At 39.2% G+C, this 13,240-nt stretch overlaps 1 protein-coding gene across 1 annotated transcript in view; it reads right to left on the reverse strand.

The window, feature by feature from the left end:
* Window positions 1-12,774, reverse strand: part of lhfpl6 (LHFPL tetraspan subfamily member 6) — a 67,269-nt gene extending 54,495 nt beyond the window's left edge. Inside the window, exons 1-2 of the mRNA XM_015029341.1 lie at window positions 12,465-12,774; window positions 9,835-10,335 (exon numbers count right to left, since the gene is read on the reverse strand). Coding sequence (XP_014884827.1) covers window positions 9,835-10,219 — 385 coding nt within the window. The 5' untranslated portion in view covers window positions 10,220-10,335; window positions 12,465-12,774. The remainder of the gene's footprint in view (window positions 1-9,834; window positions 10,336-12,464) is intronic.
* Between the last annotated feature and the right edge of the window lie 466 nt (window positions 12,775-13,240).

The raw sequence follows: 13,240 nt of genomic DNA on the forward strand, positions 1-13,240 counted from the left end.
ATCTTGTTGTTTTTGTTCCGTGTTTCTGTCTGAACCCCGGTTCATTCTCCGGGTCACTGGTTGCTGACCTCATCTGCGGGAAAGAGGAGATGAAGGAGCAGAGCAGAGGGACAGATGGGTGGACAGAAAGCAGGAATAGGGGGAAAGGTGAAACCAGAGTTAAAGACCGAAGGAACTGGAAATAGTACAGAAGAAACAAAAACAGATAAAGGACAGAAAGAGGAGAATCTGAAGAGAAAGTGAGGATAGACTGAAGCACTGGGGAGAACAGAGCGCCTCTGGCACACAGGCTACGTTTCACGGCTCTCTGACTCCAAACATCCTCGTAGTCGGTGGGGGTTTGAGAGAACTGTACATCCAGAAAAAAAAGGCTCCTGGGCTGATTGAGCATATTACAGTGCAAGAGTGGTCTGTACTTTAGGTGTTCAATCAACCCAGAGGAAGATAGATCCACTTTATAACCATTAGAGGCCGGAAACGTACCCAATAAAGAGCGAGAGAGCGTTCTAAACACCATTACACAAAGCTCATGTCCACAGCAAAAAAATTAAAAAATAAAGTTGTGGCTTAAACATATGTGCTACTGGAGTCTCATCTGCTTTATGCAATCGCTGCACGACAAACAAGACAACGCAGTTCATCATCATCTTCATCCCACCAAACTGGCAGGCCTGTAAGGAGGAAGGAATACAGCGCATCAGGGAAATGTTTACCCAGCTCTCCGGAAATGTGTTGCGACGTGACACCATTAAACAAAGAGTGTCAAGAGACACTGTTCCAGACAGGAAGATGAGCTCTTCATCCTGCAGCCTTCCTCATATGGATGCGATTTCATGTTGTTGTACCTCTTGAAAATGAGAGCCGGCGGTGAGAGGGGAGTGGAAGCGCAACATTCTGGAGCTGGGTGGGATCCAGCTGGCAAGAGCTCCCAAAGCCGGCACAAGGACAAAGCTACTGGCGGCGCTGGTACAGCTCTGACACAGGACGACACGAGACGAAGCCAAACAACCTTTGGCAAAATTATGGTGGCAATAAAGGCCGCCCATCTGTAATTTATAGATGTGTCTTTATACCTATAACTCGTGCTCATGCCCTTGGTGTACCCTCTGAGCCTCAAAGGGAGTGCAGACAGACGTGGAGCAGTTAATTTCATGTGGCCTCGATGGCACATGACCAGACTTCTATATTACATGTTGTGTTTAACAGGTCACCTTTACTGGCAATTTAGATACCTGGTAAGGTCTACATTTGAAGGGATAGTTCAGGTTTTTGAATTTAAGAAATTAAGTTTGAAATTAAGAATTGTTGGACTTGGTTGTCTAATAATATTGGAGTTCAGTCAGCAGAGGGGGTCAAAAACAGACCACACTGCTACCGTCATAAAACATCTCTAGTCTCTAAAATGGATATTTAATGAAGCCTTAAATGTCATTATGTTTGAATTGGCCACTTACTTAATATGTAGTTACCCATAACCCAGGAAAATATGAAACAAAGAGACTTTATTAAAAACTGGAGATTTGTCTTCAATTGAAGAAAAGAACATATTTAAGCTGGTTGGGGAGGCTGCCGAAGAAGCTGAAAGCAACACTGAGGGAGCTTCAAAAGTTTACAACAAGTACAGGTTGTGTTTTACATGTAACAAAAATAATTCATATTCTTCATATGTCTAGATTAAGGAGTATGGTAAAAGTGCTCTATAGAAAACTTTTAGATGAAACAAAAGAAATCTCTCTACACAAAGTGGAAGTATGTGTTTTGGCCGGAAGGATCCAAAGTCGGACCTTTGGACTACGACTCACGCCAAATGATCTACTTGGTAAACAACTAACACTGTATATTACAGCCGGGACATTTTTTCCAGAGGGAAACATGGTGGTGGCAGCATCAGGCTCTGGAGAGATTTCTCTTCAGAGGGAAATGAGGTGGATGAAGTTATGAATTGTTCTGAATACCTGTCAGTTTTGGCCTGAAATCTTCACTTAATTGATCTCTGTGGTATCACCTGAAGTGTGGACAGCACATGGAAGCTTTGGAGACCATTTGCAAAGCAGAGCAGGCAAATATTGTCAAGTCAAGATGCCGAGTACTGATAGAATCATTGTAAAGATTGAATGCTGAAACAGGACAAACGTTATTTCAAAATGTTCTAGTTTAAAGGTGTGCACCGGCAGGCTACTGAGTTATCACACAGTTTTTGTTTTTCATATTTTCCCCAACTAACTGTTTTTGTTTTGAAGATCCACAGATAATACTCTTGTGTCACAACTTAAAAGGGAATGAAGCTGTTCCTGTTAGAGTAACTGTCATGTATAAAAGCAAAGCGGTGCTGAAAGCATTAAGCTTAGAGCAGCTGAAGTATATGAAGTATAGCTCCGAAATCCTGAGCTACTCTTTTTAAATAGGCATAGAACTCAGGTGAAACACAGTTATATCTGTGAATCCTCCAGGCACATTGTCCCTATCCTGACATTCCACACCAGTGTCTGCAAAAACGTAGCAAACAGAAGTAAACACAGCCATTCAACCAGCAAACCAAATGGAGAAGCTTTCCCAAACAGCACCACAGCCAATTATTTGATATTTCAGATCAAATGCAGCTTCAGTGGAGGCGGGGTGGGAAGTATTCAACCAGAGCTGCCAATAAATCTGTTCAAACTCTGGAGGTAAGAGCCAAAATGCTGCACCGTTTCCCCTCCACAAACACAGCTTTTAGTTAGGGAAAAAAAAAAAAAAAAATCTGTGTTTTATCAGCTTTGGCTAAATGTTTTTTTTATTTAAACCTATTTGAAAGTTCAGACACTATTTTAGCTCAGAATCTAAAGCTTTGCAAGTGTTCAAAAGATAAATAGGTGTCAACTGAAAGACAAGTTTGTCACTTTGCTCCAGAACGCCTCACAGGGAAATGGAGCCGCATGAGAAAACCCATATTTTCTGATCTGAGTTTATCAAAGAGCTGTCAGAACTCTTGACTAATGTATAATTTAATAGACATTAAATGTCTCTAATCAATAATTTAATCTCATCACACCCTGATGGCATTAAATTTCCCCTTACAAACCAAACAGCTCTTTGTACTTTACCCAACATTGACAGAAATATTCAGATTACGGAATTCCCTTCTGACCACAGCCCTCCCTAATGGTAGCGAAAATGCTGCATGGAGCTATTTCAAACCTGAGCTTTGTCCCTGAGGGACGCGGCACCTCGCAAGTTCACGCAGCAGCAGCCTGTAAGAAAGTCCTCTGCGTCCCCACCGCAAGCTGTCCCAACAAACTCCCGGAAAAGGCCGTCATGCATCGCAGTGTTTGTCTTGTTGTTTTCACCTTCATTTTCTGAAGACTCAGCAGTTTATACACGTCCTCAATGAAATATGGTTTGCACCCTCCAGCTTCGAGCGGCCATCTCGCCTGACATTTTTATCAGGAGCTAAAATGAGTTTGGTTGCACTGATATTCTCTGCAGGTCAAAACAATATTTTTGAGAGATTCAGCCATGTTCTGAAAAAAAAAAAAAATGTTTCAATTTTGATTCTTCTGGACCAGTACTGTTCAAATAATCTTTTTTTTGTCTTTTTTTTTATTCACTGTCTGAAAAAGAAAAGTAATAATTTTCTCACATGAATTAAACCCATAAGACATCAAATTGTTCTTGTTGTTCCTGAATGGATCCCAATGCATGAAGAAAACAGGCAAGTTCCTGAAGAAGTATTTAATGACAAAAAGGTTAAAAAACTCTTTTTTCCCTAAATAGGTTTATTTAAAAAAATAATTGCTCCTAAACTTTGGCAGCAACATATATCATTAAGCATTTGACCTAAATGACAAGTGTTTTCTCTCTATGTGGACAAATTCTGTTTTACTTCTATTTGCAGGATTGTTACAAACTCAGCCACACCGCAGGCTTTTTTTTTCTTAGCATAAACAGTCAGGATTAACATCATACTTCAAATAGGCCACTCTACATCCTTCATTTTGTTTTCCTGAGCCATTTATGTCTTTGCTGCAAAACACAAGTGACAACCTTTGGACCAAACATTTTCTTTAAGACTTTTCTTTTAGAGGATATATTATGGTTACTTAAAGGAAGTCAATGTCTTCAAGGTCCCCAAAATAGCAGAAGCAGCTCCAAACCATCACGCTACAACCTCCATGTTCAACTGTAGGTATTATTTTATTTTTCTGAAAAGCTATCACAAATGCTCACCTTTTGTGTTCCTGTTTAGTCTTGTTTTATTGATGAATCATGAAAACTGTCTTTAACTGCAGCAAGTGAGTGGTTTAGATTTTGTTTTGGGTTCTTTCCTGGATGAATCATCCATGCTGTTTTGGTAGACCGGACACTTCAAGGAAGGTTTGCCACTGTTCCCTGTTTGTGGCTAATGATTCTTATCGTGGTTTCTGGAATCCCAAAGGATTTCTAACTATTTACAGGTAGGCAGATTTCAACAATACATTACTCATTTGTTCTTGAGTTTCTTTAGATCAGGGTAATGAGTTACTTTTTGACATTATTTGACCTACTTCACATTACCATGTAAGTTTTATTTAAGCAATGTCCTCATTCTACAGGCATAGCGATAATCAGGACACTTTGGGATTTTACATTTTTTCAGACTATCTTTGTTATTATTATTATTATTATTATTATTATTATTATTATTATTATTATTATTATTATTATTATTATTATTATTATTATTATGTTGTTGTTGTTGTTGTTGTTGTTATTCTTTACTATGTTTGTTATCTGTGTTTATTAAAATTTGTTGGACAATCTGAAAAATGTAACAGTGGCAATAAAAGAAAATACTTTTTCGCAACACTGTAGTACAAAGGATAATGTGGATAAGCAGAACCAAAGGAAATACAGAACTCAGACAAAAATAAACTCAAATTCAATCATGAGAATTTTTTTCTGAAGTTTCAGTTGATTGTTCTTCTCGACAAGATACCCATTAAAATGTGCGTTGCTTTATGTACTGAGAACAGATGCTGTTGCCTTTTGTTATTTATCAAACAGGCATGCACTAATTAGCAGACCATTATTTTGAAAGCAAAGCAACAAGGGCTCATATCAGGTGCAATGGAAAAATGGGTCAGACTTCTGGGCTTCTGGCACACTCCCATCCCTTTCTCTGGCAGTTTGAAATTAATTTTGAGATTTCATTTTTAAGCTATCATTGGCATCTAGCAAATCTACGATATAAATCCCTTAAAGCCAGTCACACAGCGAGAGAATTAGACTGTCTCAGGCAAGGTTTGGAGATCTGAGACAAAAACCCAGATGTCTGAGCCAGTTCGCAGCACATTTTGCTAAAATCGCTCCATTTAATCAGTTCGAGGCAGCCACTGCTAGGAATTTAGCATTTGGAAACATCTGCAGATTTTATACTAATGAAAATATTTAGCATTAAATCTGCAGCACTTTTTGATGGTTAAACAAGACGACAATTTGTCAAGCCCAGCTCAATAGGGAGAAAGGAAATTTTATTAAAAGTTCTGAGAAATTAACCTCCAATAAAATTTAAAAGGTAAAAACATTAAACTGGAATATAAAGAGATCCATTGTTCCCCAGCGTATCTCTCCCCCATCGTAGCACAACTGTGTTTGAATAAAGTTTAGTGACTGTTTTTGAGCCCTAACTCCACCCCAGCTATTTCTTTTTGAGAAACATTCCTGCAGAATAAGAAGCAGATCAGATACCAGCTCTCAGAGGTTCTACCAGTCAGAAATACTTCAAATGAAAACTGATTCTTCTTAATAATATATAGTATTTAAAACGGTCTCCAATGGTTTTTATAAAATCTTTGATGCCTGAAAAAAGTTGCTCACAAAGTTTCACGTGCGTGTTGCATTCAGGGTGATGAGCGGTGTTAGTTTTTGGCCAGTTTCTGGCAGTTCCTAATTATTAAAATAATAAATGTAAAACTGTCACTTATATTTAGGTAAAACCTGCAGTGTCTCACATGTCTTAGATGTTTTTTTTTCTTGTTCAAGTCATGTGAACATCAAATATTTAGATGAATTATTCATCACAAGGCCTTTGGTAGTCTTCTCGGGCCCATGAGGAGGATTCAACTATTTGGTTCAAGCATACCACAGCAGGGACAAGTCCTGCAGGACTCCAGCCACTGAGACCTGGAGTTGGACACCCCTAATTTAAACCATTTGATTGTAGCTCCAGCTGTAGGTGTGTCACAAGTCAGAAGTCTTTTCTAGCCACAAACAGATTTTCTTCCAGAATTCACTCGGACTAGATATAATGTTTTCCTTCCACTCCACAATTATGTGCTACTTTGTTTTGGCTTATTGCACAAAATCTCAGTAAAGAACACTGAAGTTTGTGGTTGCCACATGTCAAAAAGTCAGAAAAGTTTAAAGGATACAAATAATGTATTGAATCACTCTTGAAATGGACACACACAAGTACTTATTGTGATAGAAGGATACACACGAAGTAGGAAAAATGGGTTTAGAGCTGGCCTAAATCGTGACTGTTAAAAACAAAGCTTAAACAGCTTTTCCTCCTGCTGTGTGCGGTTCTGCATGAGGTGCCCGAATAGACAGGGCAGGCCTCTGCGGGAGGGGGCGAGGGACCAAATCCCCTAACAACCAAATCCGAGTCAAGAATCTTTAAATGTCTGAACCGCTCGCCTGTGCCACATCCGTTCCAGTGCATGCACCGCTGTGGATGACTAAAACAAGAAACTGTGAAGCAAAATGGGGGGATCGCTGTTTAATGTAAATCAGATGAAGCTCTCAGGCCTTTGATTTATGAATCTGATAACATTCCATGCTGTGACTAAAATCCACAACCATTAGCAAGGAACAACCTCTGGAGCAACATTCACTTCCTTGTGCTGGGATGAAGCAATTGGAGAGTTTTCCTATCGGGAGCTGCAGTTAATCAGATAAAAAAACTGATGAAACCTTTTAGGTCTAATCTGTTTCATGGAAGTGAGATATATGGCAAGATGATCTCAGCTTGATATTTTATTTGTGGCAACCTCCACAACGCCCTGCCCTCTCTTAATTAGTGATCCTCAAGAGGCTGAGCGAAAACGCAGAAGGATGTACAGGATCACCATCAAACAGCCAACCGCGAGGCTCACACTTCACTTTCACTGCTCGTCACATTTACTTCCTCTCCCTGTTCCCGCTAATCACCGATATCTGATCGCACTTCTCGGCCCCCACCCCACCTGCTTCCCTGCGGATCTTTATTTCTCAGAGCTAATAAGAAACGAACGCCAAATGTTTCAATCACTCCTTTCCCCTCGGCCTCCCTTGCCCGCCTGAATATCTCGGCACTCTTTTGGAAGTGACAGAAGACAATACATGCAACAGCCCACTGAGCTTCTCAGTTGTGTCACTTCCAATTAGCCCTTCTGAGACATCTCTGCCCTTTGGCTCGCTATAGCATTCAGGATGAAAAGACCTGAGCGGTGTCTCTTGCATTGTATGCCGCCTTTCTTCACTCTCCCACTGTCTAAATTCATGCGTGTCTGGATTTGTGAGTCTGCGAGAGGAAAAAAAAAAAAAAAAAGACAGACAGGAATTTTTTAATCCTGCAACCAAATATAGCAGCTTGCTTATAGCTGTGGAGCTTAAAAGAAGCTTTCCTTATGTAAAAAGAGCAGACTTCAGAGTAACCCAAGCAGCCTTCACCTTAATCATCCGCCTTATTATACATCATTAATGCTAAAGAAGTTCCCGAGAAGCTAAGCCTTTTAGAATTAGGACATGCTATTTTCTGTAGATTCTTTATTTTTCCTTCTGGAAAACCCAGCAGCTCCGTCAAATCAGCTCGCAACCTGCTTCTCTGTCCCGTCACGTTTTAAATCCAAGCCGAAGTGACGAGGATTGCAAACAGCAGAGTGGTGAGCCACAGTATGCAAGCAAACGTTTTCTGAGTTAATGAGAGGGACTGGAGCGCCACAGCTTCTTAAACTGGGGCGAGGGGGAAAATTTGCAGCTTCAGTGGAAGCCTTCCCTCAGACCTCCCGTCCCGAGAGAGCACATGTGCAAAAAGCCAAACAGTGCACGCACACAAACAAAAGCTGGTGCCGAGCCAAGCTGGGTCTAACTTACTGCAAACAGACAAACAAAACGTGGTTTCTGCAGTGTCTGTTTCGCTGAGAACAAAAAAAAAAAAAGTGCGGGAACTTCTTTAAAACTTAAAAAAAATCAAATGAAGAACAGAATTTGAGCTCATTTGATGGCTTTCCATAACTTCACAAGGAAAGATTACCAGACGCAGTCCAAATGTTTCAGTGAACTGCAGCCAAACACTTGCAAACACAGCAAGACTTTTTGTTTCATTAGAAATCCAGTTTGATGTGCAATGTTTAAAACCATTCTAACAACAATCTTGCTTCATTCCAAACATAAGTCTGCAGAAAAAGAAATGGAAAAAAAATATGAAAAGAACTTCAGAAGCACAACTAAAGCTCACAAGGAGACTTCATTTCCTGTTCAGCAGAGAAGCAGGGTTTACTGCTGGAAGTCAGCAGAGCTATGATATGTATAAATCTTTTATTTCCTCACCAATGCTTTGTTGAAATCTCAATAAAACTACATCCATAATACTTAAATACAGCCTTTAAAACTTGAATAACTTCCTCTTGAACTTTTTCACGTTTTGTCACACTGCAAAAACAAACTTGAATGTACATTATTGGGATTTCATATAATGTAACAGCACAAAATACTGAGCAATTTTAAGGATGAAAGAAAAAGATACATGTTTTTACAGAAAGCAAAACTTTATAAAACCGCCTCGAGCTACACGTCTTTTACTGTTGTGCACTTCTAGAAGTTAACATTGTGACCAGCAGTTTTCTGATATCACTTGACTTTTCTCTTGACTTTCCACAGATTATCAACTGCACCTAGGTCTGGACTTTGACTGGACCATTCTAACACATACATATGGTATATTCCATTGTAGCTTACGCTGTATATTTAGGGTCATTGTCCTGCTGGAGCATGAACCCCAACTCAGGTCTCAAATCCCTTCCAGCTTCCAACAGATTTTCATCCTCCCATCTTTCCATTAGAGGTCACCAACTTCAATATCCGTGCTGAAGCAAAGCATTCCCACAGCATGATCCTACCACCACTAAGTTTCAGAGTGTGAAATATTTGTTCAATCTAATCACATCACCTTGTTCTACATGTTTGCTGTGTTCCTTACACATGTTATGGCAATCCTTGGACTAGATGTCTTACATATTCTTTTTTTCTACAATTAATTTTTCCGCCCACTGTTCCATAAAGGCCAAATTGTGGAGTGCTTTGTCCACAGATTTTTCTGCCTGCGCTACAGATTTGAACTCTTCTTGTCCATTTTCAGTTGCTCTCCTAAGATGTCCAAAGTTTAGGATATTGTTATATATTTGTTTTTTTTTTTGTTTCTTTTTTGTTGCTGATATTACAGTACACACTAATGGAGTTTATCTTCTAATTAGGCAACTTCTGACGGTTGCACTGTATTATGTTAAGTAGTACTAGAGTTGGGAGACTGAATACAATTTAAAAAGAAAATGAAAACCCTTCTTAATTATTCCTCTTTGTGTTGGTCTTACACATAAAATCTTCATATGTCAAAGTGTTGGTTTTTCACATAAAATCTTTAATTGGAACTTCAATGTATCTGAAGTTGCAATTAAAGGCAAATCTATGTTTATAAAAGTTTGTGGAGAATTTCCAGAAGTTTTAAAACACAGTGAAGTTTTTTTTTTAATATATTAAACAGAATAAGCTTTTCCTAAAGATCAACCCAAATCAAAACAGTGAAAGCAGAGTTCAGCTTCACACCACTTTGCTCACCTCCAACAAACTGGATTCCACCGGCCACACGGCCGATCGTACGGGAGATGAGGTCAGAGATGCAGCAGCCCATCAGACCTGTGAGGGCCACCAGCAGGAGGAGGCCGCAGCCCACGCCCGTCACCACCGTGCAGATCCTCCAGTGCAGGCTCGGGATGCCGTGGAAGGACGCGTAGCGGCCGCACTGCTCCAGCATCACTGTGATCTGCTTCTCCTCGTCTCTCACCGGGTAGGAGCAACGGCGGAAGGTGCCAAAAGATACAGGCTTGTCCATCTGCGTTCCCAGCAGCCAGTAGGGCATGAAGAAGCCAACGCAGGAAGCAGCGGCACATAGCAGGGACAGCAGGGCCCAGATTACGCCTGTGCACGTCAGACTGGACGCCATCGTAAATATGGTCACTGAGCAGGACAGCAGTTAAACGAGCAGTTGCTGTGTCGCTGGAAGGCTTGAAGCGAGCATTTAACACGTGCAGTCTTCACCTACTCAGTGACTCTGGATCCCTGTCAGGAGGAGGAGAAACAGCCAGATTGAGTGCTGACGCACAGACTCGCCATGTAAACAAGTTGTCGGGTTGTAAAACGGCGTAAAAAAATAAAGGAATTAGCTAGATAAGGGGAAAAATAGAATTGCGTTATCCAGTCATTATAAAAAGCAGAAAGTGTCAAAGAGGTTAGTATTTCTAATTAACAGACCTCCTCTAATGGCCAACTTTGTGATTAATTGTTGTTTTATTGCTATACAAAGTAATTAAATATAGACAGAGATATAACAGAAATTGGTTTGCTGTTCATGTTAAGATCCAACGCCTTATGCAGTATAGATTAGACATAATTGTGATTTGATTAATAGTAAACAAAACGGCGTCATGATCAAACTCAAACAGCAGCAAATGGTTTAATCAATTGAACTTAGATGAGCAAATTGAAACTATTATTTTTGGATTTCATTTATTTACATTTTTTATCTGCCGCCAAGTAGAAATGCACCAATCAGGCTTTTTTCCCAAAGGATATAGATTTATTTATTTATTTTTTTTTGTGACTGATTTTGACCACTTCAGATTTTTCCACATATAAAGAGGGGGGAAAAAAGTACTGCAAGTTCTTTTATGTAAGTAATCTTTTTTTAAATCAGCACCAAATGAAGATATTACAAAATTGTCCTTATTAATGCATCAAACATCTCAAGTTTACTGATGAAGATTAAACTAAAACAAAAAACAAAAAAAAAACACTAAATTCTTGCTGTTGGTTGGTGCATTCATACACTGAAAACTATGGGATTTCTTTCTTTGATTTGTGTCGTAAATGCCAACAAAATGTTGATTTTTCAGTCTTTTACCTGCCGAAAGCTGACCAGAGTTTATGAAGACAAAATTTGCTGTTTCTGATGACTGCTGCATCTACACATATAATGATTCAAAGATTACTCACATATGTGTGATTTTTGTTCATTACTCAAACGGTTGCAAGGTGAAGATGCACCAGTCAGACTTCTCTGGGCCAATTTAGATTTCTGATTTTCTTGGAAGTCTGACATATTAATTCTGATTCAACTGTTCTGTTTGTTCTTTAAAGGACAACACATTCAACAGTTGAAATCTGCAGGATTTTTTTTTTTTTGACAGTAATAGCATTGAATCCAACAGAACATACAGCAAATGCATACCAATTTCCTAACTATGTATCCAGTTTTTCTACAAAACTAGAAAGATTACATACAATCACATGCTACTGATGGGTCTGTTTGTTGACCAAGAATTGTGGGACTTCATAGTTGATGTAGCTAATCAATGGGGACAATAAATCTGATTTGTCCAACAGATCACTGATCAAAGTCAGTTAAAGGAAAACTGGACACATGTGAGCTCTAATTGATAGATACATCCGTACAACATGAGGATTTAATTATTTTTCAGACTTTTTCTGGCTTTTAACAGTTTCCCAACACATAGGAAACAAAATCAGCATGCTTCAAGGTTTTTTGATAGAGGAGATATTTTCCAGCACGAAATTAAATTATTAGACATTTATTACCATTTGCACTTCAAAGCATATTGATCCTCAAACTTAATTCGATTTTTATCCAACTAGAGAAAGAACTTCAAAACACATGCTCTTCTACTAAATAATAATAATAATAAAAAAAACAAAACAACTATGCTTTTCAGTATTTGAAAAACTCTGATCAGAGATGATCGAGGAATTGGCAGACTTCCACCTCTGGCTGATTGATTGGTGCATCGCTACAACAATATCATGTAAATAATACTTGTCAGAACTTAATCACTTGTTTGATTTGTTGCCTTTTTATACACACGTGTTATACATGTTGTTTAATACGCAAAGTTACAGATTCGTGATAAACTGTAGCATTTTATAACACACGCACGTGCCATAGCAGAACTTTAAACACTGTGCCTTAAGGGTTGTTAATTAACAACTATGCATCACCAACATAATCTGATTCTGAACACATTTAGCTGAGAAATGAGACTTCAAGTCCCTGCAAGAGCTGCCACTTCTTCGCGAACATGCAGGGATCTTAGGGGTGACCTCATGCTACACAGATTTACAGATTTGTTTCAATAATTAAACGGCAAAATGAAAAAAAAAGGGTGAAATCTTACATGTTGGAAGAAATCCGATGTAAGGTGCGCTCGATGTTGGAGAGGGTGTTTACATCTGCAGAGTCCAGCTGTGTTTGGGTCTTAAAGGAAACTTTTCTCCAGCCGAGTAGGTGAGAAAATTATTCCGATCGAGTAAAGAGTCCAAAATGCGATATATACAAAAAGTATCCGCAGAATCCGCACACAAATCACTTCCTCCTCGTCGATACAAGCGAAGCGTTGAATCAATGATTTACTCCTGCGCTGCGCGGAGACAGACGAGCGGAGCGGCGCTCACTGACCGGACTCCTGATCACACATTCCTGCTTACAGAGAGAGAGAGAGAGAGAGAAAGAGAGAGAGAGAGAGAGAGAGAGAGAGAGAGAGGGAGGCGGGGAGGAGGCTGCTAGGAGGTGACCATCAATCAGACAAATCCCCACCCAGGGGCCAGAGTCAGCGCTGCTCCATTTGCATTTACAGATACTTTGAAAAACAAAATTGTCTCATGTATTTAAGTGTTAAGCACGAATGCTAGAGGAACTTTATGTTTAAGAATATTTAAGAAACTTTTAATTATACGGAAGAGCTTTGATTGATAAGAACCTTTGGCCATGCAATTGTTTTAATTATCTCTATCCACTTTTACAGGTCAGGTCCAATACTTTTTTAAAGAATGAAGTATGATTATTTTTTCATTCAAATTGTGTTTTATGTATTTACTTGAAATTATTAAACGTGTCCATTATATTTTCAAGATTTTCAATTTAGAATTTTAAAATGTACCTAAATATCTTAAA

The sequence above is a fragment of the Poecilia latipinna genome, unplaced genomic scaffold (genome assembly GCF_001443285.1).
Source record: "Poecilia latipinna isolate Pla-1442-1.1 unplaced genomic scaffold, P_latipinna-1.0 Scaffold10, whole genome shotgun sequence".
NCBI lineage: Eukaryota > Metazoa > Chordata > Actinopteri > Cyprinodontiformes > Poeciliidae > Poecilia > Poecilia latipinna.